Below are 27,447 nucleotides of genomic sequence, written 5' to 3' on the forward strand. Positions count from 1 at the left end.
TAAAGAGCTCATAGAGCTCTCGAGTCATTGACTACAAATTTAACATACTCAATTTATCATTTTATTTTTATTTTTTTGTGTGGGGGATGAATAGATCAAGAATGATGAGAAGGCTAAACACATCCTTTCTTTTTATGTATTTCTTTCTGTCTTTCTTTGCATAACATATCTCATATTAACAGAAAATGAAACTTGAAATAGAATTCCAACCCAAATCCTGGGTAAAAGAAAGAGGGGGAGAGTAAGAGGCCAGAAGTTTGGGTTATCAATCTGAATTTCTATTTATCATCACAATTCTCACTTGTAATAAATTCCGTTACCTGATGAAATCTTTCATATAGTCGCCAACAATATATTAAAGACTATGAATCATACAAGTTTTCATGTCAGAAAAGGGAAATTTATCTGTTTTTTTCTTGTTGATGTCTTAAAAATGAAGTTACAATTATCTTAAGTTGTGCCTATTTTTCTTGAGAGACTCTTGAAGAACAAACTAACACATCTCAAATCATTAAACTCAAATGCCATAGGCAACAACGCCATGTAAATTTACACCAAAAATCACAAACCCTGTTGAGCTCAAAGTTAAAAAGAAGATAAAGCAAATTACTCAAAAATGATTATACGACTATTAATCCAAAATATAAGTCAAAATCAAAAGAATCTAATATAAATACTGTTAGAATTTACTATCACCTACCACCACTACCACCTCACCTACTCCACTAAACCTAACCCACTACACCACTACCACCTCACCTACTCCACTAAACCTAACCCACTACACCACTATCACCATCCACTACACACCATCCACTACACCTACATCTATATAAGGAACCATTTGTAATAGACAGAATATAAAATCAATATATCAATCAATAATACAGTATTTTTAACATGGTATCAGAGCAGGTTTAGAACCTGATATTTTCGCTTCCCCGGCGGGCGGCAACCTCACCTTAGCTGCCCGCCGGACCTCAACCTAGTCCGCTAAGATTTTTCTTACACATACCTTGATCACTCTGCATGTGCTTCCTCCCCAGCTGCTGTCCAAGCACAAAACTCTTCTCTCCTCTCTCTCTTTTTTGCTTCAGATCCTCTGAACAACAATCGTACAACCAGGGTTTCGAAAAAAAAAAAAAAAAAAAAAAAAAAATTTCCAATGGCTACTAGTATAGCTACTGGAAGCGGCAAACAGCGATCCATACAGAAGGACCTCTCAAGGTCATGTGGAGTGTCCAAGTTCTTGCAAGTCCAGAGCCGCCGGCGAAAGACCGACACAGCAAAGTCGACGGCCGAGGGCGCCGCATCCGCATGCCGATCATCTGCGCCGCCAGGGTCTTCCAGCTCACTCGCGAGCTGGGCCACAAGTCCGACGGCCAGACCATCGAGTGGCTCCTCCGCCAAGCCGAGCCATCTCTCATCGCTGCCACCGGCACCGGCACAACTCTGGCAAGCTTCTCCACCGTCTCCATCTCCGCCTACGGCGACACCACTGGTATTCCCTCCTCTGTCCAAGCAAGCCCTCAACAGCACCGGCATCTCCTATATTAACAGCAAGCCTCTCTCTCTCTGGTATGGCCACACAAGCAAGCCTCCTCCTTCAGAAACAACTCAGAGATCTTTGTAAGCACCCTGTTGATGGGTTCTCGGCAGGTTTGGTTGACGAGAGCAACATCTTTGAATGGAGTGTTACCATTATTGGACCCCCTGATACTCTTTATGATGGTGGATATTTCAATGCCATTACAACACAGCACCTTGAAACTTATTTTATTTTATTTTCTTATCTCTCTTTTTGACCATTACAACACAGCACCAGCACACTTGTTCCCACCTTTCATCATGGTCTCCACTTTCTTTTCCTTTTTTTATATTTATTTTAATCCATTTTTTTGAAAACAAAACCGAATCACCAGCTTTGCGCACCAACCCAATTTCCATCTCACATTTCTTTTTTTAATATATATATATATATTAAAATAATGCATCATCAAACCAAACCCATGTGCACCCACGTTCTTTCCCCCTTTTCTTTTATTTAACTATATATCTATATTTATTATAATATATTTTCACTACTCCTACTTTTATTTTATTTTATTTTATTTTATTTATTCTATCTTTCTTTTTCTATCCATTTTCCTTATTATACAACTCATGAGCATCATCCTATCTTCCGTAAAAAAAAAAAAAAAAAAAAAAAAAAAAAAAAAAAAAAAAAAAACCGCAGGAAGATCTGCACACCAAACTCATTTTATTCATGTCGGGGCTCACCCCGATCACCATGTTTCCACATACAAAAAAAAAAAAAAAAAAAACCCAACACCCACATTCACAGGTGGGATTTTTCTTCTCTACTCTGCCGCCGGTCTTTTCTTCTTGCCTCCGTCCTGGGCGGCCCTTGACGGTGTTGCCTCCGTGTTTCCCACTCCACTGGGCACGATCACTACTCCCTGCTCCTCCACTGCAGCATACGGCGGACCTCCAAATCGGAACATCACAGTGGCCTTCCGCTTCAGCTCCTTATTTTCCGCCTTTAGCACACTTATCTCTGCTCGCGCATCCTTATACATGCGTTGGAGCAGAGCCAGCTGGGAGTTTAACTGCTGCACCTCATTTGCCCTACTCTGCAGCCGGTTCGACAAGTTTGTCACCGCAGTCATAGTTTCAACACAGGACTTCAATGTATACTGATTGGCCTCCACATCCGTTTGCACTGCCATTCTTTGCTCCACCGACCGCATCGGAAAGTTCAACGGAGCAAACTCCGGGGCGCTTGGTTGAGGTTCCAGTGCCACCGCACCAGTTATCTCTCTTGTTGACTCGTTGAGGTCGAGAAAGAGAGTGAGCAGACTACGGGAAGACGAAGCCATTTTTTTCTGGGTTACAGAGTGTTTACCGAGTCTTTCAGAATGCAAATTTTCAGAGGTTTCTCTCAGTTTCTTGTCTCAGCCTCTGCCTCGGCCTCCGCCTTCGTCTTGGTTAAATAGCCAAGGCAGCCACGCGTATCGCGCGCCCCTTGACGCCAGACGACAAACGGGCGCGCCAGCCAAGACACTCACGTGCCTCGCCATCATGTCCAGCACACCTTTTGATGAATTGGGCACGCCTTTTGATGGCACGCCTTTTGAAAAATTGGGCACACCTTTTGAGGGTGCAACTTCTACAACGGTCCGACATGACCCCGTAAACTGTCTGTTTCATGGGTCCGACAAGACTCTGTAAACTGTCCCAACATTGATTCCGGTTAGTTTCTACAAGGGTCCGACAAGACTCTGTAAACTGTCCCGACATTGATTCCGGTTAGCTCATTCATGGGTCCGACAAGACTTTGTAAACTGTCCCGACATTGATTCCGGTTAGTTTCTACAAGGGTCCAGCAAGACTCCGTAAACTGTCACAACAACTGTCACAACATAGTCTGCTACAACGGTCCGACATGACCCCATAAACTGTCTTCTACATCGGTCTGACACCACCATACAGTGTCCTCTACTACGTTATGACACCCCCATACAGTGTCATCTACAACGTTATGACACCACCATACAGTGTCTTCACCAACGGTCTGACACGACCATACAGTGTCTCCTCTCCTTTTTATGTATTTTCTTGTTTTGTTCCTCTCTTCAAACTCAAGTTGGTTAGTTTCTATCCTCCTTGAGTTTGCGGGGGGCTGTTAGAATTTACTATCACCTACCACCACTACCACCTCACCTACTCCACTAAACCTAACCCACTACACCACTACCACCTCACCTACTCCACTAAACCTAACCCACTACACCACTATCACCATCCACTACACACCATCCACTACACCTACATCTATATAAGGAACCATTTGTAATAGACAGAATATAAAATCAATATATCAATCAATAATACAATACAATATTTTTAACAAATACATACCCAAACTATAATAAGCACGTTAGAGTTAAAATTTCCAAGGTTCATCAACAAATAACCTGAATAGAACAACTTTGAGTAGGTGTTCGCATTTAATTTCCATGTAGCAAGCCTTGTCAATGCCACATCGGCATTATTTCTAACACATGGCAAGACATCATAGATGCCACATCAACTGCACAGCATGATCATTGGGGTCATGTGTCTAGCCTAAGCCGGGGCACATAAACCGCCAACTTAGTCCTGGTCTACTAATGCAGTCAATGCCTCAAACTCAAGCCATAGTGCCAAGGAATGAGGCTCACCCCTTCTCGGTGAGTCATGCCTAGAAATGGGAACTGAGTGACTCCACCAGAGATTGCACCCAGGCCTCAAGGTGCACTCACTCTCCGGCAGAGCACACCATCTCTACAATGATTAGCCCGCCCACTTCCCACAACTAAGCTAAACATCTCTAGGAGCTTTAATTCTCCAGACTTGGACCCCCGACGCTATGTTGCTTACCTATGCTGGCACCAGGGCCAAGAACTGCCCGCTTAGAATCCGTTAAGGTGCCTTGGCCATTGCCTTCCCTCCCTTGAGGAGACTAGCACCTTGACTAGTTTGCGAGAGTGGAAAACCCACAAGACTAGGTTGACCAAGACCTGCCACAACGTGAAGTAGGAATTCATAAAAGCATCGAATAAATTGTGAACTGAACTTGGCCTTCATGGGTTGGGTTGATTGAATTTAATATTCATTTGTTTTGATTTTGCATCCAAATATTCCAAAACCGACCAAATCGATTCGGCTCTCTAATTGGTGGTTGGGTAACCAAACTAATCCGAGAACTGACCTCTCAAGGTATCAAAATGCAGCATTACGTAACGGTTGCGGCGGTAGGGCACCATGCGTTACCCCCGCTTTTGTGGTGTAATTGAGATTCATAGGTGTGTAGGCCGTGACGGTACCGTTACGTAACAATTTTGAACTGCTTCTTTCGAAAAAAATAAATAAATAAAAAAAGAAGCTGAAAATGGGAGAAGAGGGATAGAGAGATAAGAGGGAAGATGGAGGAGTAAAAGATACAGAGAGAGAAGAGGGAAGATGAAGAACCTGTTATTGATTTATTGAAGCTAAAAGACCTATGCTATTCTATTCGGCTGCTATCACTCAACTATTTTGTTTGTGTGTGTCTATCTATATATTGCTTAATAATAATAATAATAATAATAAGTGTGATCATTATCTATTTAGCTTGATTAAAAAATATACTATATATATATATATATATATTTAGGCTCTTATTTATTCTCTTACTTTTGTCATGTTTATCTTATATATAATAGATAGTAATTGATTTTTTTTTTAAATATCTAAAAAGCATAACACCTATAATTATATATTAATACATATTTTATACATATCAATTTTTGTTAATTAGTTTATTTTATTTTTATCTACAAGTTATCCAAAGGGAGAATGAATATTCAAATTATGCAGACACAAAAAAAAAAAAAAAAATTATAATTTATTTTTTAATTTTTATATGATTACATTAGCATTATAATTTATTTTTTAAAACTATTCAAGTTAAAATTTACTTGTGCTTCCACAAATATAATAATTAACAAAATAATTTTATACATCTAAGTCCAATAAAAAAAAAATTGCCACAAGTATAATATGAATTTATGACACATAAAGTCATTAATTATTAAAATAAAATGTAAAAAACTCAATTTATAGTGATTTAAAAATATGAAATATATTGGATCATACTTAAAATTTTACAAAAATTAATCAAAATCTATTTTAAAACCCAATAAATATGATTATGGAAAAATGTATATATATATATATACATATATATGCGTATCGGTAAGTTTTTTTCAAATTCTGTGAAAAATAAAAAATTCACGGTTCCAGTTACAACAACCGTTACGTTATGGCCTTTACACCCCGCAACTGCAACCGCGCCACCACTACCGCCACTGCCACTGTTATGGTGACCGCAACCGCTTTTTAGAACCTTGCCTTTCATATATAAATAGATATATTTATAAATTTTATAGTTTAATTAACATGACTCAGTGTTATTGATTGTATATATTTTTTATGTAGACACTCTTACACAAAATCATAATATGTAATATTAATAGGTCTTTGTTGCTTTGCATTATAGTAATCAAAATTGTTTTAACGAATTAGTCAATTTTTATACAATGAATAAGTCAATTTTTATACAATAAAATTAAATCCGCATATCCAACTTGAACCAACCCAAATTTTCTCGTTTTGGATGGGTTCAGTTCTACACCTTGGTTGGTTCAGTGCAAGGTCCAAAATTGAGAACTGACCAACGTCAGTCCAGTGTTGGGTGTAGCCCTAACTCAAACCAATCTGACCCATGCACATCCCTAACATGAAGCATATCATATTGATGTTCTTATTGTTCTGTTTTTTAGAATGAATGTAATATAGATAATCATTTTAGATAATAAAACAAATTAAAGGAAACGGAAATTTATGCTTTGGCATAAAATTTGAAATGGGAACTACCAAATAATAAAATAAACAGACCTTTGGTTGCATGATAAAGATAAAATGTTGACTCTGCCAATTCAGGGCGCAAAGGATAATACTTTTCTGTAGGGTGTAACATCTGACGATCCAGCAAATACCTAAATAATTTTAGGGATGATTATTAGATTCATCTAAAATGTCTGTATATATTAAAGACGAGGAGATAACCTCATAAGAACAAGAAGGATGATACCTTTCTGGTAGAACTCCAAACCTCTCCCATACAGAAAAGAACTCACGGTGTGATGAATTAGCAGCTGTAATATCCCCAACAAGTACCTAATTACCATAATAAAATATCAAAATTGTGCTCCAGGTTCAAGATGTGCAGGAACATATAATGGTCCTTGTTTACTTGCCTGTAGACCAGGCCAAAATGCTTGAAGGCTTGTTAGTTGCCAATAAGTTGCTTGTCCAGTCCTCATATCAGCTTCATGGTACCTAAATTACAGTATAATGATTCATATCACTCCCAAAATCAAATAGTTGTCAAGTTAATTTACAAAACCACCATTCATTTTCTCTAAGTATGTACACTATATTAAGGATGTCAAATATTTTATTGAATTTCTATCTCAAATAAATGAAAAGTAGTTTTATGATATGCCTGCCAGATGTAAATTTTGTAATTTGAAAAAGAGGCTAGTCGTACATTCGAAATGTTAAGGAAGATAAAAAAATGTTGAAGACATTAAGCTCTAAATTCTAATTATATAATTATAAAAAATTGAAAAGAAGAATATGATTTAGAATTGCAGAAATCTAACTTCTAAAGCAAATTAGACCTAACCTTGCTAAATAGGGCCGTGTGTGTGTGTGTGTGTGTGTGTATTTTTACAACTAAAAACAGGTATAGTTCTTATTTGAAGGGATCTTGTCTTTAGAACACTCCCTTTCATTTTGTTATTGCTCTAAAAAAATTATTGTGAATCTCTGAAACAGTCCAGCTCATGGCCAGGACTTTTATATTGACATTTAGTTGGTCAATCCAAATCAAATGACTCACCACCTGAATTTGGATTTGAACAAGAACTGTTATTGAGACTACAGATAATTTCAGAGTTGACCTTACACTAACATTGGGAAAACTAGGAATTTACCCGTATAAGATGTTTTAGCAAATTTGGCAACTTCAATGCCCTCCAAAATTGGACGAAGATTTTGGAAATTCCTTTAAACTCATGATAAATAAAACTCTGAAACTTGGTATCAGCCAAAAAGAACAGAAATGCCTATGCCTATATGGACTAGAAGCTTTAATGAGGATAAATGTGTAAGTTTCTGAATAAACTTGTATATTCAACTGTATTTTAATACAATGTGTACATCTCATATATATAGCAATTATAGACCTAATCCTAAATAGGAAACAAGAAAAAACCTAAATTAATCCCAAACAGGAAATAATAATATAATATTAATATTATTCTCACCCCCCTCCCCCTCCCCCCGCGCTCAAACTTAAGGTGTTTAGGCAAAAAACACTGAAAGTGTGCTAAAAAGAAACTAAAACCGAGCAGTGGTGCGAGTCTTGATAAAGAAGTCAGCAAGCTGCAGAGCCGAAGAGACGAAAGAAAGCCAGATAGAGCCACACTGCAGATGCTGACGAATAAAATGACAATCAATCTTAATGTGGTTGGTCCGCTCTAAGGGTGTAAATTTGGCCTCGCGGGTTCTCGCCAAAATTCGGTCTGGGCCAGGCCACTGGCCAAAAAAATAAGCCCAAGCCCAGGGGTATTCGGCCGGTGGGCCAGCCCAACGGGCTTGGGCCTAGCCTCGAGCTTGGGCAGGCCTGACCATTTTTTTTTTTTTTAATTTTTTTCTACCAAAATTTTATTATTTTCCATTAAAAAATACATTGAGCCTCTTGTGGGCCGGGCCCTAAGTAGGCCTTAAGCGGGCCCACGGGCCGAACTTCAGAACGATGGCCCAAGCCCTAGCGTAGGGGCTCGGGCTTGGGCCCAAGCACACCTAAACGGGCCGAGCCCATCTTGGGCCGCGGGCGGGCTTCAGGCCACCCACGAGCCACGGGCCATTTTTACACCCCTAGTCCGCTCATGGAAGACAATGTTATGTGCAATCTAAATAGCACTACGGTTGTCACAATAGAGGAAGATCGGAAAAGACTAAGGAACGCCCAAGTCAGAGAGAAGACAACGAAGCCAGACAACTTCAGCAATAGCATGAGCCATAGCACGATACTCAGCTTCGGCAGTAGTGCGAGCAATAACAATTTGTTTCTTGCTTTTCCAAGAGATCAAGGAATCGCTAAGAAACATACAGAAACCAGACGTAGACTTGCGATCAGTAACATTACCAGCCCAATCAGAATCAACATAGGCCACCAAATCCAGAGAGGAAGTAGAGGACAATAGTAAACCTTGAAATATAGTACTTCGGAGATAGAAAAAAATCCGAACCAAGACAGCCCAATGTGCGGAGCGAGGAGCAAAAACAAACTACCTAACCACATGAATAGCATAGGCAAGATTAGGACGAGTAACCGTTAGATAGACTAAGCAACCCACGAGCTCTCGATATAGAGTAGGATCATTCAGAAGAACATCATCAGTAGTGTTGAGCTTTACATTAAGCTTAATAGGGGTATCAGAAATCTTAGTGTCAGTAAGACCGGCACGATGAATAACCTCATTGGCATACTTGGCCTGAAAGAGAAAGTAGCTCTTAGGAGAAACAGCTACCTCAATACCAAGAAAATACCGCAATGGGCCCAGATCCTTCATTTCAAAGGTGCGAAAAATATGCTGCTTGACCTCAGATATAGCAAAAGAGTCAGAACCAATGATGATTATATCATCCACATACAGTAATAACGCAACAAATCCAACAGAGGAGTAGAAAAGAAATAAAGCAGAATCCTCAGTAATAGTGTGACAACCCTCACCTCTGATTAATGTTAAACTGTGACTGAGCATGATAAGTAACTGATAAGAACGAAATTCTGAACTGATTGTATGAGTGTATTGTTTCGAATGCATTTTTATCTGTTTGATTTCTGAATGAATCTGTTCATGTTTTAACTTTGAACTGCGAATTAAAGGTCTTATCGGCGACCGAACCAGAAATTGATTAGCATTTTATGCTAATTAGAATTTATGTGATTTTATGGTAGGTTTAATTGAAATTTGATTTGGAACAATTAAATTAGATTAAATAAAGTTAAATTACATTAGTTTGCATTTACTACCATTTTGCCATTGAGTGGTTTATGCTAGGCCACTACTTCTCTCACCCTTGCATATGTTTGAGGCATCATTTGCTCATCTTCTTGAGACCAAACTGTGAGAGAGGGAGAGTAGGAGAGAAAACTTGAGTTCATCAAAATTGGCTTGGAGAGTTAGGAGAATTGAAAGAAATTTGCATAATTGAGCTTCCATACTTGAATTCAAGACCTACGGTAGGGAGTTCATCCTCTTATTCATGTGTTTAAATTGTTTCTTGCATGATTCATGGAAATTTGGTGACTAGAGTCAAGAATTGAATTAAAGAGTTGATTTGAGTAGCTAATCCATGCATACATGCACAGACTCTAACATTTTGAGGTTGTTTTCATAAGAATTTCCACATGCATGTCTACATTTGGGTTGTAGTCCATGAATTCATCATGTTTTGGAGTTCAAACTTGCATTTGGCTATGTTTTGGAACATTGGAATCCATTGGAAAACTTGCATGTGATGTTCTTGCATTGTTCTTCAAGTTTCCTTTGAATTTGTGTTCCATTGACTTACCTATGGGCTTTGATTTTACAAATTAATCTTTGAAACATGTTGTATTATGGGTTTTCAAGTGTTTTCCAGAAAATTAGCCCAAAGAATCAAATTTAAAGCTTTAAAAGTCGAGTTTCATGCTTGAGGATCAATCTGGAAATTCCAGATTTTGGACCCACGCTCGAGCGTAGGACCTCACGCTCGAGCGTACACTCTGAGTAAATGCACTTCCGCTCGAGCGTAGAAAGTCATGCCCGAGCGTGAAATGCATATGCCCAGAAGTTCATATGTTTTGCAATCCGCTTGAGCGAGGATCGGAGTCTCACGCTCGAGCGGAGGTCGAGCATCCGTCATACGTGAAAATCGTGCATCCAATACTTTTTCATGAGTTTACAGTCCGCTCGAGCGAGGGAAGTCACGCTCGAGCGGAGCTCCTTTGTCTGCATGTCCGCTCGAGCGTAGAAAGCCACGCTCGAGCGAGACTCCTGTTTCAGCAAAAATTTGAAAAGTGTTTGAAAGTGCATTTTTGCATCATCGTTCCATCCTAGGCATTCCTAGGCCAAGTTTAAGGTATCTTAATGAAGATAATGTTATAGAACCACACCTGTATAGTTAGGGGCTAAGTTATTAATCCTGAGTGTGTGTTCGTTCTGCAACTGTAGGGTTGACATCCGAGGACGCTCGTTAGCTTGTCCCTAGCCCAGTGCTCTGTGAGTAACAATGTTGTAAAAATATGTTCAATTATGATTATTTTCTGAATGATCAACTGTTCTACTTACTGAACCGTTATTGTTTAATGAATGAATATTTGTCCTACTTGTAAACTGTATCCGTGGCATCCATAGCAATTTACTGTTACTGTACTTTTACTGCTACTGTCACAGAGATCTCTGTCAGTTCCCATGTTTGAAACCACTACTGTTTACTGTTATGATGGCCATCAACTGACTGTTTGGTCTATTAAGACCTACTGTACTGTTTTGCTAATAGATGTACCACATATGACTATTATGGTTCTAAATGACTGATTCACTGATGCAATTGACTGTTCTAATTACTGAAAGGACATTCATTCTTAACCCCTTTACGCATATGTTATTCACTGGGCTTTAGCTCACTGTTTATATATATATGTAGGTGTCCAAGCACCGGACCGGAGCTAGGAGCGTCAGGTTAAGCTCCCATTTTGTCAAGCCAACCTTTGTGCCTCACTTTGAGGTTCCACGTCTGTTCAAGCTAGGGCTGCTCTGGGGTGTCTCAGTTCCACACCATTCTGTCTCCGTTTTGTAACAAATGTTATAGACTTGACTGTACAGTTATAGTTAGGGATTTGATCCCTGACATGGATGTTTGTGTATATGTTGCATATATATATATATATGTTTTGGTTGTCAATGGACATCTTTTATTTACAGCTCATTGGACATCTTTTATTTACTGTTTTAGCTTCCGCCAGCCCCTTTACTCTGTATTTCTGTCGTTACTGTTAAGCAAGCCTTCGGTAATCACGGATTACTGGCCGGTTACGGTGCTAAACCCATAGGGGCGGGTTTGGGTCGTGACAAATAGCAGCCTGAAAGCGATCATATCAAGCACGAGGAGATTGCTTCAGACCATACAGAGCACGCGCGAAGGCGATAAACCTGTCCAAAGGAATGGTGAAGGCCGAGGGGAGGACGCATGTAAACCTCCTCAGTGAAATGGCCATTAAAAAAAACATTCTAAACATCCATCAGATAAAGAGGTCAAGAACGAATAGCAGTGACAGAGATTAAAGTACGGACAGTAATCATCTTAGCAACAAGAGCAAAGGTCTCCTCATAATAAATACCATACTCCTGTGAGAAACCTTTAGCAACCAGACGAGCTTTGTAGCGCTCAAGAGAACCATCAGAATGACTCTTGACTTTGTAGACCCGTTTACAACCAACCAGATTCTTACCAGCAGGCAAAGGAACCAACTCCCAAGTACTAGTTTTCTGTAAAGCAAACAACTCATCCTCCATAGCTTGAACCCAATAAGGATCCTAATAGGCCTCCTTGTAAGATTGAGGTTTTGAAAAAGAGTGAATAGCAGACAAAAAAGTACGATAGAAAGCAGAAAAACATGTATTAGACCAACCCAATCTGTTTGAAGGATGACGTGCTCGAGTAGGATATCGGTGTGCAGCAAGATCAAAGTCGTCAGAAGTAGGAGGATCAGCAATAGGGGCAGAGACAACCAGTAGAGGAGGAGCCTTGCGACGAGAATAAACTAACAACGAAGGAGGAGGAGAAGAAACCGAAGGAGCAAAAGCAACCAGAGGTGAAGCAGGAGGAGAAGATGGAACAAGCTTAGGAGGAACTGTGGAGATGTACTTATCAGACGGGACCTCAGAAGGAAATAGATCAATATGAACCAAATCCTCTTTGGAAACTGAGGCGGTGAGAGGAGGAAGCTAAAAGTAAGGTAGACGTTCGAGAAAAAAAACATAACGGGGACATAACGAAGAGGGAAACAGGGTCGTAACACTGATAGCCTTTCTGTGTAGGACTATAACCCAAAAAGACACAAAAAACAGACCAGGCACTAAGTTTGGTCCTATCTTTGCGGGAAAAAAAAAAAAGGACAAAACAGGCAGACCCAAACATACAAAGGAGAGAGTACTTAGGAATTTAGAAGAACAAAGCCTCATAAGGAGACCGACCAAAAAGAAGGGGAGTAGATATGCGGTTGAGGAGAAAAGTAGCAGTAAGAACTGCCTTTCCCCCAGAATGGAGCCGAAACTGAGGTAGAGAAAAGAATAGACCTAGCTGTTTTAAGGAGATAACGGTGTTTACGCTCGGCTCGACCATTTTGGGCAGGTGTATCTGTACAGGAAGTTTGGTGAATGGTACCCAAATTGGCCAAATACTCAAAACTCATTTTTAAAATATTCCCCACCCAAGGCAGACCGTAACACTTTAATTGTAGACCCAAACTGAGTAGTAATCATAAACTGAAAGATACGGTATATGTGATAGAAATCGAACTTATGAGTCATAAGATAAACCCAAGTGTAACAGCTGCAGTGCTGGAAATTTGTGTTAATGCATATAATAAGGTAGTGGCATATGATAGTGGTGTTGGTGGTAGATAGTGGCATGTATAGAATATGATAGTGGTGTTGGTGGTAGATAGTGGCATGTATAGAATATGATAGTGGTGTTGGTGGTAGATAGTGGCATGTATATAATATGATAGTGGTAGATAGTGGTAATATATAATATGTAAGTGGCATATAATGGGTTATAATGATGTTTGTAATATCTCCTATATAAGGAGTGTCATTTGGTCTTGTAAAATAAGAAGTTTTGAATATAACAGAAATATATTCCTTCTTCCTCATATTTTCGGAGTTCTTCTTCCTCATATTTTCTAAGTTGGTATCAGAGCTACAAAAAACACAGCAGCCCTAAAACCGTCATAGCCATGTCGGAAGTCACGTCCGAAACCACTTCAACCCCTGCCACTGCCATTCCGTTGAAAACATCAAACTCTCACTCTGTCCAAATCACCACCATCCGCCTAAATGGTGATAATTTTCTCCGCTGGTCACAATCTGTCCGGATGTATATCCGTGGGCAAGGAAAGATCGGTTACATCACTGGTGACAAGAAGGCTCCTGCTGTTAATGATCCGCTGTTCGACAGTTGGGACGCTGAAAACTCCATGGTTATGACATGGTTGGTCAATTCCATGGAGGAGGATATAAGCTCTAATTACATGTGCTATCCTACTGCACAAGAATTGTGGGATAATGTTAGTCAGATGTATTCTGACCTAGGAAATCAATCTCAAGTTTTCGAATTAACTTTGAAGTTGGGAGAGATTCGTCAAGGAGAAGATTCCGTCACCAAATATTTCAATTCGTTGAAAAGGTTGTGGCAGGATCTTGACATCTTCAACACATACGAATGGAAATCGGTTGACGACTGCAACCACCACAAGAAAACTGTGGAAGACAGCCGTATTTACAAGTTTCTTGCCGGCCTCAACATTGAGTTCGATGAAGTGCGAGGAAGAATTATTGGCAGACCTCCTCTCCCATCCATTGGCGAAGTATTTGCCGAAGTCAGAAGGGAAGAGAGCCGAAGGAGCGTCATGCTTAAGAAAAAAGGTACTGGTGAATCAATTGAAATTTCTGCTTTAATTAGCGATGCTGCGGCCAACAAGGCTGCAAATTACCAGCGCAGGTTTGATAATAAGCCACGGGTCTGGTGTGATTTTTGCAACAAGCCTCGCCATACACGTGAAACGTGTTGGAAGATCCATGGCAAACCTGTCAACTGGAAAAGCAGCAAACAAGGAGAGAAGAATCGTGGCTTTCCTACCGCTAATGAAGCCGATTCAGGTCCCTTCAACAAAGAGCAGATTGATCAACTCTTAAAGCTGATAAAATCCAACTCCTCATCCGGTACTCCTAGTGTTTTGTTGGCACAAACAGGTAGAAATCCTAAAGCCTTCTCTTGCCTAAACTTCTCTCCGTGGATCATAGATTCCGGTGCCTCCGATCACATGACTAGTTTTTCCCATTTATTTAGTACCTATTTCCCTTGTTCCGGTCATGACAAAATCAGAATAGCCGATGGTAGTTTTTCACCTATTGCAGGAAAAGGATTTATTAAACTAACTGAGAAAATTAATCTCAATGTTGTTCTTCACGTCCCCAACTTAGCCTGTAACCTTTTGTCTGTCAGTAAACTATCTAAGGATTCTAATTGTCGTATTACATTTTTTGAATCCCATTGTGAATTTCAGGACCAGAACTCGGGGATGATGATTGGGCGTGCTAGGATGCTTGAAGGTCTTTACTACTTTGATGAAGTACCTGTTAGTAATAAAAAAGCTCAGAGCTTTAATAGTACTAGTTCAATCTCTGTTCGAGAAAAAATAATGCTATGGCACTATAGGCTAGGACATCCTAGTTTTCTTTATCTGAAACATTTATTTCCAAAATTATTTAAAGGGATTGATTGTTCTTCTTTTCATTGTGAAAGTTGCATTTTTGCAAAATTTCATCGTTCTACTTATTTGCCAAAACCTTACCAGGCTTCCAAACCTTTTTATTTGATTCATAGTGATGTTTGGGGCCCTTCTAAAATCACTACTCTTTCTGGTAAAAGATGGTTTGTTACATTTATTGATGACCATACCCGCTTATGTTGGATTTATTTGATGAATAAAAAATCTGACGTGAAAAATTTATTCACAAATTTTTACAATATGATTGAAAACCAATTTCAAACCAAAATTGGTATTTTACATTCTGATAATGGAACAGAATATTTCAATGAGCAGTTGGGTGAGTTTTTGAAAAAAAAGGGAATTTTTCATCAATCTACATGTCGGGATACCCCTCAACAAAATGGCATTGCAGAACGAAAAAATAAACATCTACTTGAAGTAGCACGTGCTATAATGTTTTACATGCATGTTCCTAAATATTTATGGGGTGAAGCAATTTTAACAACCTCTTATTTGATAAACAGGATGCCTACAAAGGTGTTAACATACAAAACGCCTTTCGATTGTCTCAAAACTTTTTTTCCTGACACGAGGTTGTTTTCTGATTTACCCGCCAAAGTTTTTGGATGTACTGCCTATGTTCATGTTCCTAGTCAATTTCGTTCAAAACTTGACCCCCGTGCTATAAAATGTGTTTTTTTGGGTTATTCCTCAAACAAAAAGGGGTATAAGTGTTTCGACCCTCAAACCAAGAAATTTCATGTGAGTATGGATGTGTCATTTGTGGAAACAAAATCCTATTTCCCCAACACTTCTCTTCAGGGGGAGACAAGTGGAGTAGAAGACCGTTTTTGGGATATTTCTATCCCGCTCCCCAATGTCATTTATCCTACACAAAAACCACATCTGTCTGATAATGATCACTTAGGAGAACCAAGTTCTATGGTGCCTAGTCAAGAAGATTCTTGTTTAGGGGGAGAAGTACTACAAAATGATCTAAATCCTGAGCTTCAGGTTTATACTAGGAAGCGATTTCATCTGAGGAATAATGACCCGAATGTCCATCCTAATGACCCGAATGTCCACCCGAGTTCTGGCATCGAAATTTTAGGTAATCCTATTCCTTCTATTTCCGACCTTGATGTTCCTATAGCAATTAGGAAAGGTGTCCGAAATTGCATTAAACATCCTATTGCAAATTACCTCTCCTATCAAAGACTGTCTAAAAACCATAGAGCTTTCACATCTAGGATTTCACACTTGTTTGTTCCAAGGAATATACAGGAAGCATTGGATGATCCGAATTGGAAATTAGCAGTCATGGAGGAGATGAATGCTTTAAGGAGAAGTGGTACTTGGGAGATAGTTGATCTACCCAAAGACAAGAAAACAGTTGGGTGTAAATGGGTGTTTACGATAAAATGTAACGCAGATGGAAGCGTTGAGAGATACAAGGCGAGACTGGTGGCTAAAGGCTTCACTCAAACTTATGGGATCGACTATCAGGAGACGTTTGCTCCTGTTGCTAAAATAAATTCCATCAGAGTACTGTTATCTCTTGCAGTAAATTCAGATTGGCCTCTACATCAACTTGACATTAAAAATGCATTTCTCAATGGTGATCTTGAAGAGGAGGTGTTCATGAGCCTACCGCCGGGATTTGAGCAGAGACTTGGAAGCGACAGAGTATGCAGATTGAACAAGTCATTATACGGACTCAAACAATCACCAAGAGCATGGTTTGAACGCTTTGGGAAGGCAGTTATCAGTTGTGGCTTCTCGCAGAGTCAAGCAGATCACACAATATTTTATAAACATTCAAAAAACAGTAAAATTGCAATTTTGATTGTTTATGTTGATGACATCATTTTAACTGGTAATGATGAAGCAGAGTTAGCAGCCCTCAAAGAGAAACTCGCAAAAGAATTTCACATTAAGGATCTGGGAGCCCTCAAGTATTTCCTCGGAATGGAATTTGCAAGATCCAAGGAAGGTATATTCGTTAATCAGAGAAAATATGTTCTTGATCTCCTTGGAGAAACAGGTATGCTTGGTTGTAAGATGGTGGAGACTCCGATCGAGCCTAACTTGAAGTTACAAGCTGCTAAGGCTGAAGAAGTCAAAGAGAGGGAACAATATCAGCGACTTGTCGGGAAATTGATTTACTTGTCTCATACGCGGCCTGATATTGCCTTTGCAGTCAGCATGGTAAGTCAGTTCATGCACTCACCAGGGGCAGAGCACTTTGAGGCCGTTTATAAGATCTTAAGATATTTGAAAGGAACTCCAGGGAGAGGCTTACTGTTCAAGAAACATGGACATATTCAAGTTGAAGTATACACAGATGCAGACTGGGCAGGAAGTGTTACAGACAGGAGATCAACATCCGGATACTGCTCCTTTGTAGGTGGGAACCTAGTTACATGGCGGAGTAAAAAACAGAATGTGGTAGCTAGAAGTAGTGCAGAAGCAGAGTTCAGAGCTGTTGCCCATGGAATCTGTGAAGTAATGTGGATTAAAAGAATTCTTGAAGAATTAAAGCTTTCTCACCCGACACCTATGAAGGTCTATTGTGACAACAAAGCAGCTATATCTATAGCTCATAATCCAGTTCTACATGATCGCACAAAACATATAGAAGTGGATAAACATTTCATCAAGGAGAAAATCAATGCTGGCATAATTTGTATGACCTACCTTCCAACAGGTGAACAATTAGCTGATGTGCTAACGAAGGGACTACACAAGAAGCAATTTGATAAGCTGACTAGCAAGCTGGCTATGGAAGATATCTTCAAACCAGCTTGAGGGGGAGTGCTGGAAATTTGTGTTAATGCATATAATAAGGTAGTGGCATATGATAGTGGTGTTGGTGGTAGATAGTGGCATGTATAGAATATGATAGTGGTGTTGGTGGTAGATAGTGGCATGTATATAATATGATAGTGGTAGATAGTGGTAATATATAATATGTAAGTGGCATATAATGGGTTATAATGATGTTTGTAATATCTCCTATATAAGGAGTGTCATTTGGTCTTGTAAAATAAGAAGTTTTGAATATAACAGAAATATATTCCTTCTTCCTCATATTTTCGGAGTTCTTCTTCCTCATATTTTCTAAGTTGCAGTTATCAACAAATGGCACATAGTATGTAGAACCCCCTTTGGTGAGAACAGAATGGCTCTAAATATCAGTATGAACTAAAGAAAACGGTGTATCAAATATAGAAGTACTTTTACGAAAAGGTAAGGCTGTCATTTTGGCAAGTTTACACTCCCGACATTCAGTAAGTTCACTAAGAGAAACTTTACTCAATATACCTAACTGAGCTAAAGACCGTAAGCGGTTAGCAGACAAATACCCTAATCTAGAATGCCACATGTAGAAAGAATTAGACAGAGAATCTAACTAAAAAGAGGAAAAAGCATTTGGAGAAGTTGTCATAGGCAGATGCAAGCTCTCCGCCACATAAAGGTCTCCAACTCTATGGTTAGTCCCAATCTGCTACTTAAACATCCGATCCTACACAAAACAGATAGAAAAAGAAAAGATAACATCAAAACTAGATGAAATAGAGACAGCCATAGCAGACGGTAAGATAGACCCAACAAATATAACAGACAAACCAGACCCATTAGCAGCATTTACAGTAATAGGAAAAGGAGGGGGAGTACAATTTTGAAGTAAGATGAGATGGGGAGTCATATGATGAGAGGCACCAAAGTCAAAAATCTAGACAGACAAAGAGATACCTGAAAAAGACCCAAGCAAACCTAAATAAAGAGAGGAAACAATGGAGGTAGATGAGGATGGCTAGGAGGTAGACAGTATATGTTGAAACTGACTAATCTGAGCACTCAAGACAGTCAAGTCAATATCAGGAGCTGGAGCGGATGCAGTAGAACTGGCGAGAGCCTGAAAATTACTCGAAGAAGAACAGCAAAACTGGGTCCGAGACTGCTGAGAAGACGAGCCAAAAAGACATCCCTTCTTGGGACAGTGATACTTCCAATGGCCTCTCTGATGGCAAAAGGCACACTCATCGGAAGCCAAGCATCTTGCCTTGGGCCTAGCAGAATCCAAGAAGACAAATGGAGAACTAATAGCCTGAGTCTGATCACCTAACATTGTAATGAACCAAAAATAAAGAACTGATTGGGCAAAGTGTAATAAACAAAAAATTAGGGGGCTCAAATATACTAATCCCAAAATAGAACCAACTATCAGGGGCCACCAAGACCTCACAGGCAGAGTCAGATGAAGATGAATCAGAATAAGAGAGATCAAGCGAGTGTCGCACATCCAGAACCAACCAGGTAGGTTTGGATATGACAAAGGCTGATGCTGATCACGATGTCAATTGTAACTCTTAAGACCACAGAGAGATGTCAAACAAGCAAAACTTCAAACCAAAGAACTTCGCAATGCAAACCAGATGAGTTGTGAGTCAAACGGAACAAGGTGAGTCGAACCAAATGGGCTATGATGCGAAGTCTTACAATGAATCACGTGGGTCGCAAGTTGACGGGTCACGATTTGAACTCAAATGAGTCGCACAAGCAAGACGAAGCAAAAGGTGAACCCATGACTCGAATTCGATCGAATCCAGAAATCAAACCAGATATGATTTCGAACTAGAGGGAGAAAACTTCGAACGAGAGGGAACCTTCAAATCGAAGGGAGAACTTCGAACTAGAGGGAGCTTCGAACAAGGGTTTCAGACACGGCTTTGATAACATGTAAGTTTTTGAATAAACTTGTATATTCAACTATATTTTAATACAATGTGTACATCTAATATATATATATATATATAGCAATTCTAGACCTAATCCTAAATAGGAAACAAGAACAAACCTAAACCAATCCTAAATAGAAAACAAAATTCACATAATATATACTACACTAATATTATTCTCACAAAATGAACCACCAAATTGGTGTTAGTCTCTTTTCTCAGGATGTAAGATGATCAAGGTGCATAAACATCAATTTAGTAAAATAAATAAATCAGGACCACGATAGCATACTTTACAGTTCTGAACATTAAAAGCTAATCAGCTGGTTCTGCATTGGGGAAAGAAAAGAGCATTGTATTGAACTAGAAGATAATTAGCTGGTACTGTACCACGGGCCATGTCTAAAATATTTCTGCACCCCAAGATAAGCAGACTGAAACATTCTCCAAAACTCATCCCTTCCAAAAAGAATGTGGGCTTTCAATAGATACTCATAGAATGAATCAACCCCTGAGGAAACCACAAGGAACACAGCATCAGAAAGAGTAATGTCTCCAAACCATATATGGAGAGGGAAGTTGATTACTACCAAGGAATGCAATATGCCAATGTATAACTAGTCATTTCATGTTTATTAACAAATAACTAAGTCTTGAACACCACACTACCTAATGCAACTGAAGGAAGATTCAAGTATTTTAGCAACTCCCATGAACTTTATGCACATAATCCATCACAAGAATGGATCAAAGCTGAGAGAACATACCTGCCCCAATCCCAGATGAGTACTCTATCCATTCTCCAGTTTCCACATCCAAAGTAGTTCCTAGAAGATTCAAAGAACTCCGCATGCTCCATAACTTGCGAAGAGCACGCAAGGCTGCAGATTCAAATCTGGGTTCACCAGTTAATCGTGATAAAGCTCCCATTTCAAGAATCAGTGAACCTGAATCCGTAAATAGAAAATTAGCTTACTTCAAGAAATTTTTCAAAGGCTTCATTCAAACTGCAAAAAATGTGCTCCTCACCACACCCGGATGTGCTTGTTTCAGTTGTCTCATTCTCAATCACCCCATACTGTCCACAGAATTTTGCATTGATGTGGTGTCATAAATCCTTCTTACAAACAAAACCAGCAAACCATATTCATACTTTCCAATCTTTTAATGGAGAATATGGAAAGACCGAACGTATTGAAAAAAAAAAATGCCCAAGCATGTTTTGAATGTAATATAGATTCTGAAAAGCAACACATGCCACAATGAAAGTTTAAATGGATGACAATTTAAAATCTTGTCACTTTGTTGGAAGCTTTATTTATTTTTATAGCTCCATAGGTGTTCATGATTATGCGTTTCAAATAGCATCAAATTTATAAAACCAACTTTCATACTACTATGAATCTTGTGATCATAAAGAATGGTGTATCAGCCTACTAATTTGCCAGCCTGTGGTATTTATTTTTAGCCTGCAGTGGCACTCATTTTCAGCCTAGAAGTCCCAAGCATAAAACCACAACATAATGTCAACACACAGCATATAATAAATCTGTCATGAGCTCCATGCTAAGAAGCATGAACAAGAAAACGCAGAAATGCAATTTTTCAAAAAATGTAGGACACAATATGCATGGGATACGTGCACAGTATGTAATTTAAAAAATTATTACATGTCATACATTTAAATATTATATAATTATTTTATGTCAAATATTTATTCTTATCAAATTCATCAACCTTGCGTAATGCTACTCCAGTGAAAATAAATAAATAAATAAATAGAATGGGACACCGCGTGTCCCCCCCCATTTCCATAGGGTGTCCGACATAAGGGAGGAAAAAACGAGACACTTCCTCCAACATGTTTGAAGCATGTCTGACACATGTCTGCGGCATGTTGGTGCCCGATACGTGTGGTACACTGAAACATGACCTCAAGAGATGCATTTGTGCTTCATAGATTACACATTATACAAAAGCTTAAATCAAGTTTTTCTCAAAAAAAAAATTTCCAAAATTTCCAAACTAAATTTTACTGCTTTCAACACAATAATTGTGTTTATTTTGTGAGGCATATAAAAAGAAAGAGTAACTTGTGGAAATGGAATTCTAATTAAAATGTGAAACACATCTCTCTCTCAACTACTGAATAAATTGAGAAGTTACTTCCCGACTGCATTTTTTTTGTTCTACATTTCACACTTGTTCTCTTAATATCTTGCAATAAGAAAATTAATCCTCATGTGCTTTGCCTAGGAACACATTAAGCTTTTAAAACAACTCCCTTAAACCATAGTTTCATTTTAAAACCGTCTTCTACCAATTTTTAACAAAGAACTATAAATATATTTCTTCTTTTTAGATCGGCAATAACTAAAAATCTATTTTAGAGCAAACCACAACCTAAGAATTCACTAAGGTGCTGAAACTTCAAAGGTCCTGCATCTAGATCTATGAAGCATGGGTACTTTAAAAAATATGCCGTACCCGTACCGGATACTTACAGGCGTATGGTACCTCGTATGGTACTTCTGCATACGTACTGGGTACACGAAACACATACCCAAATTTTTTCTTCTTAATTTTTGGCATACCTAGACGTACCTAGTATATACCCAAGCTATACCGTACCTCAGTTGAAACAATATTTTCTTCTACTACAGAGAAGTCCTTTCACTAGACTTCTTTTTTATTTTTAGTTTTATACTTAGCATGATTTTAAAATTAAACTATGGTTTGTAAGTTATTTAATATATTGACATTTAATTTTAATTTATACATTTACTTTTGGCATTAATGTTAATTATAGGTTGGATCTTAACAAATTAAATAATTTAATTAATTTTTACATTATTCTAAATTAAAAATTAATATTTTTTTACAAGCGTACCAAGCCATATCCGTACCTTACTTTTTTTGAATTTTACCATATCGACGTATCCGTATGGTACTAGTATTAGTACTCGTACCGATATCCGTGCTTCGTAGACCAACACTATCTAGAGGCAGGACCTTTGAAGTTTCAGCACCTTAGAGAATTCTTAGGTTGTGGTTTGCTCTAAAATAGATTTTTAGTTATTGCCGATCTAAAAAGAAGAAATAGATTTATAGTTATTTGTTAAAAATTGGTAGAAGAAGGTTTTAAAATGAAACTATGGTTTAAGGGAGTTGTTTTAAAAGCTTAATATGTGTTCCTAGGCAAAGCACATGAGCATTAATTTTCTTATCGCAAGATATTAAGAGAACAAGTGTGAAATGTAGTAAGAAAAAGAAAGAATATACAAGTAGAACAAAAAAATGCAGTCGGGAAGTAACTTCTCAATTTATTCAGTAGTTGATAGAGAGATGTGTTTCACATTTTAATTAGAATTGGTTTTTTGGAAATTGCATTTTATGGTTCAAAGATCCTGAATCTTTCTTAAACTTATAATATGGACGCTCACTCTATGCAAGGGAAAACAATCCCAAAGAAGGGAGTCTACAACATCAAATTATAATCCAGTAAGGCCAAGCATAACCCTTCAAGTAATCATTCAAAATATTTGATTATTTTACTTCTTTAAAGCTTATCTCATGATGCATGAAACACTTCTTGGCAGAGAAAACTTCTCCGTCCTCGGCCTACTTTCTTAAATGGACGCAACGCATGCCCTTGGATAAGAAAAAACTTCTATTCTCTTTAGTAAAGACATGTTCCCTTCTGGTCATTGAACCATCACACACCTATCACTGTATGGAATTTGATGCTCTACCCATGCAACTCTAAACAAGTTCATTTGAAGAGGGGACATACAATTCAAGCTTTTACTCATTGATGCATTGAAATTTAAAAATAAAAATAAAAAATAAAATTCCTTATTTCAATAACAAAGACATCAAGGACATTTGTCAGATTAAAAATGTCTCATCTTCAACATAATCCATGCTTACTTCCAACATTATGAAATCAGTTATTGAAGCTCCATGTCCCTATTAACTCAAAAATTTGAAACCATGCTAGTGCAACAAGCACAAAGAGCCATTCACGATTATGAAGAGACTCAAGCAAGTCAAAGCTACTTCCCAAAAGCATAAATGAAGAATCTTAAAAATATCAAAATTTGTGGATTAAAGAGGAATTGGAATGCAAACATTTGAGACCATGCTAGTGCAACAAGCAAAAAGAATCATTCAGAATCTGAAGGGAAACAAGTAATTCAAAGCTACTATACAAAGATAAATGAAGCATTTTGAATACTTCACATTTTATGGATTAATTTGAAATTGAAAATCATTCTTTTAACTTAAGCAAGACGTAAAAATTACCTTCAAGTTAATCCATGCAAAGGGCAATCCTGTAGGGGTATCAAAAGCAGGTAGAAAGCGCTGCCCCAAATCTTCAGCTAGAATAAGAAGTTGATTCTTGTACTTTCCTTGGACCAACCTGTTTGTAGAATCAGTTGCAAGAATATGAGCAGAAACAAGTCCTCCAAGTACTCTTATGTTGCACTACACAATAGCGAAAACACGATTAAGCATTCCAAATTCAACTTGATTCACCATAAACAGCACTCCTTGGTAAAGAATAAAAGAAAGGTGGCATTACTCAAGATTTATTTCAGTAGGACATTGAAGCCACATTAGATGAAGTGTTGAGTAAAACATTAAATCCTATATTTTACATTAGAATTTTTGAAGTTATACCTCAAAAAGATTTATCCTTGCATCGACATCAAATGTTAAATTTTCAGAAAGCCAAAGAACTGCCCTTTCAAATTCTGTGTCGTTCCCCATGATAACAAGGCTGAGAGAGAGAAAAAAAAAAAAAAATAGAAACGAAGAGTGTTAAGATAATGATCTGTTACAATATTTTAATGGCCTAGAAGATAAAAGTACAACTATACCCTTGTATCAATGAACTTCTCTCTATGAAAGAGTATATCATACCTGGACAATGATTCTATAAGTGTAAGGGCAGATCCATTATACTCTTGCGGCAAATGTTCAAGCTAAAATTTGAGATGGTAGACAATTAAATTATCCCTTTAACGCTGATAACTGCAAAGGATTTCAGGTGATAAAATTACCTTCAAATTTCCAAGCTCGACAAGGGAGTCAGTGTATGTTTTGGCAATGGGCTTTAGCTCATCATGCTACAATAACAAAAAGATAGAAATTCATGTCATTATACAAAGATAATATTTCTCTCCCAAATAATTAGTTGGAACTAGAACTAACCGGAAAAGCATAAGTCATATAGTTGTCATAAGCATGGTAAAACCTGAAAAAGGAGGAAAAAAACATTATACTGTTAAAGCATGTTTTCCACATTGGAAGGTTAAGAAAGAGATGCCAGATTTCAACAATGCAGAAGCCTCTTTTTTGTTTTCCATTTTTCTTTGATCATAGTTTTCTTTCCTTTTCTCGTTTGATAACAACATTCATACCCAAAAATTAGAATATATTGATAATAGCTTCAAATAAAACCCCTACACTTGCTTTGGTTATCAAGGAACGAGGAAAAGGAAAACAATTTTCAGTCAAACATATTCTTCAGTTTGCTTCCTGCAAAATCAAAGCCACAACTAAACTAAAACTATAAGTATTGAAAGACATAGTTTAGTTAACTAGTTTTTTTAATCAAAAAACCAAAAACTAACCGTTATACTCCTTTCTTCTATTTTCCTCTAATTTCCAAACAACCACATGGAAAACAATGACACATTTGATACCTTTCATTGGAATTGTTGTTATTAGAAACTCCATAATTTTTTTGATGAGTGCTAGGCACTTTTTAAATTGAAACCTATAGAAAGGCCGCAAGTCTGAAGTTAGATATTCAATAGTTCAAAAAATTCAGCACGGCAATAAAGTGGGGGGGTACTAAATAATAAAACCACAAAAATCTTATAGGGCATGGCAACATCTGTATTTCACAGAACCCCATCACACGAAACCAAACTGATATAGTAATTTATGCTAATTATGCATAATTTGACCCCCAAAAAAAAAAAATTAAATTGGGTAGTGAAAATGCATAAAATCGATCATTACTAAAGACTACCCGCAAAGTGGACAGTAAACAACTTGCTAGTGTTAACACCAAAAAATCAAGTTGAACATGAGAATTCACTCCTTTCAGAAATCTATAACTCTAAATAGAACTTACACCGCGGTGTTTGGCAACAATTTTTTTTGGGGTTTTTTTCATTTTTTTCACTAAAAGACAAATTTTTTGCAAAAACAAAACAAACAAATCCAAATAAAATATCACATCAAATCTCATAATCATTTCAATTTTTTCCTCACAAACATCACGTCCAACCACAAAAAAAACACACCTATCTTCCCAAACACCAAAAAAAAAAATTTTAAAAAAAATGAGATTTAACAAATGAATAAGTGGACCAAGATGATTAATTCCTACTTTTCAAGAACCCAGCACAGCTTATATAACTGGACAGTGTACAGCCAAACTTTTGTTAAATTCAACCTGGGATTCATCATAGTAATCAACCCATATTTAAGAAATAGGCCAAGCAAATAAATAGCAACAAGTTGCATAAATTCAGCTAAAAATAGCTAAATTATTGATGATGTTTCGACTTATATTTGCCCAACATCCATAAAAAAATCAGAATACACAAAATGCACATGGTATCTAGTTAAATAAAAATAAAATTGTGAAACTCAATGGGGATTTGACTCACATCTTGCGAACTTTCTCACTCATGCGTCTCTTCTTAGCTGCCCAACGAGGATCGAGTTCAGACATAGATTTGTAGAAGATGGTGGGAGATATAACGAGAAAAATCAGAACCCATGTCCCAGAATTGCGAGGACACATGACTGGGACAGAGTACAGATGAGAGAATTGTAGATCTGGTGGACGAGCGAAGAAGACAAGCACGCTTCAGGGAAACCCACTTCCCAAACAATGGCGGGTGTGTTTGGTAACGTGGACAAAAATTTTATAAACTTTTTTTTTTTTTTTTATATTATTATGTTTTTTTTTTATTTTTAGAAAAACGTAAACTACAAACGTGTTTGGTAATTGATAAAATAATTTTAAAAAAATAAAAATATAAAAAAGAGTGAGAAATGGCAAGTGACGGCGGAAGACGATGGTGAAAAGTAGTGACGGTGGGTAGTGGTAGGTGGGTGACGGTGACGGTGGCGGGTGGTGGGTGGTAGTGAGTGGGTAGTGGTGGTGGGTTGGTGGGTGACGGTGATGGTGGTGGGTACGTAGGTGACGGTGGTGGGTGATAGTGAGTGGGTGGTGGTAGCGGGTGGTGGTGGAAGGTGGGTGGATGGGTGACGGTGACGGTAGCGGGTGGTGGGTGGTAGCGAGTGGGTGGGTGGGTGACGATGGCGGGTGGTAGGTGGTAGCGAGTGGATGGTGGTGGTCGTGGGTGGTGGTGGGTGGCGGATGGGTGGTGGGTGATGGTGGTGGTGGTAGTGGCGGCAAGTGGGTGGCAGGTGGCTGGTGGTGGTGGGTGGGCGGTGGTGGATGGTGGTGGCAGGTGG

The 27,447-nt window shown here is 38.2% G+C and overlaps 1 protein-coding gene across 4 annotated transcripts in view; it reads right to left on the reverse strand.

The window, feature by feature from the left end:
* The window catches only part of LOC114256229 (alpha-mannosidase I MNS5), a 29,203-nt gene extending 2,324 nt beyond the window's left edge, over positions 1 to 26,879 (reverse strand). Inside the window, exons 1-14 of one of the 4 annotated variants that reach the window (XM_082909668.1) lie at positions 26,631 to 26,821; positions 25,581 to 25,726; positions 25,414 to 25,485; positions 25,159 to 25,201; positions 25,008 to 25,073; positions 24,868 to 24,929; positions 24,625 to 24,724; positions 24,247 to 24,429; positions 20,971 to 21,019; positions 20,709 to 20,888; positions 20,332 to 20,452; positions 6,843 to 6,924; positions 6,677 to 6,762; positions 6,481 to 6,581 (exon numbers count right to left, since the gene is read on the reverse strand). In XM_082909668.1, coding sequence (XP_082765794.1) covers positions 6,481 to 6,581; positions 6,677 to 6,762; positions 6,843 to 6,924; positions 20,332 to 20,452; positions 20,709 to 20,888; positions 20,971 to 21,019; positions 24,247 to 24,429; positions 24,625 to 24,724; positions 24,868 to 24,929; positions 25,008 to 25,073; positions 25,159 to 25,176 — 1,048 coding nt within the window. In that variant the 5' untranslated portion in view covers positions 25,177 to 25,201; positions 25,414 to 25,485; positions 25,581 to 25,726; positions 26,631 to 26,821. Of the gene's footprint in view, positions 1 to 6,480; positions 6,582 to 6,676; positions 6,763 to 6,842; positions 6,925 to 20,331; positions 20,453 to 20,708; positions 20,889 to 20,970; positions 21,020 to 24,246; positions 24,430 to 24,624; positions 24,725 to 24,867; positions 24,930 to 25,007; positions 25,074 to 25,158; positions 25,202 to 25,413; positions 25,727 to 26,630 lie in introns of those variants that run through there. The other 3 variants (XM_082909667.1, XM_082909669.1, XM_082909670.1) reach the window with 3 other exon arrangements.
* Between the last annotated feature and the right edge of the window lie 568 nt (positions 26,880 to 27,447).

This window comes from Camellia sinensis, chromosome 15 (genome assembly GCF_055761805.1).
Source record: "Camellia sinensis isolate YWXY chromosome 15, ASM5576180v1, whole genome shotgun sequence".
Taxonomy (NCBI): domain Eukaryota; kingdom Viridiplantae; phylum Streptophyta; class Magnoliopsida; order Ericales; family Theaceae; genus Camellia; species Camellia sinensis.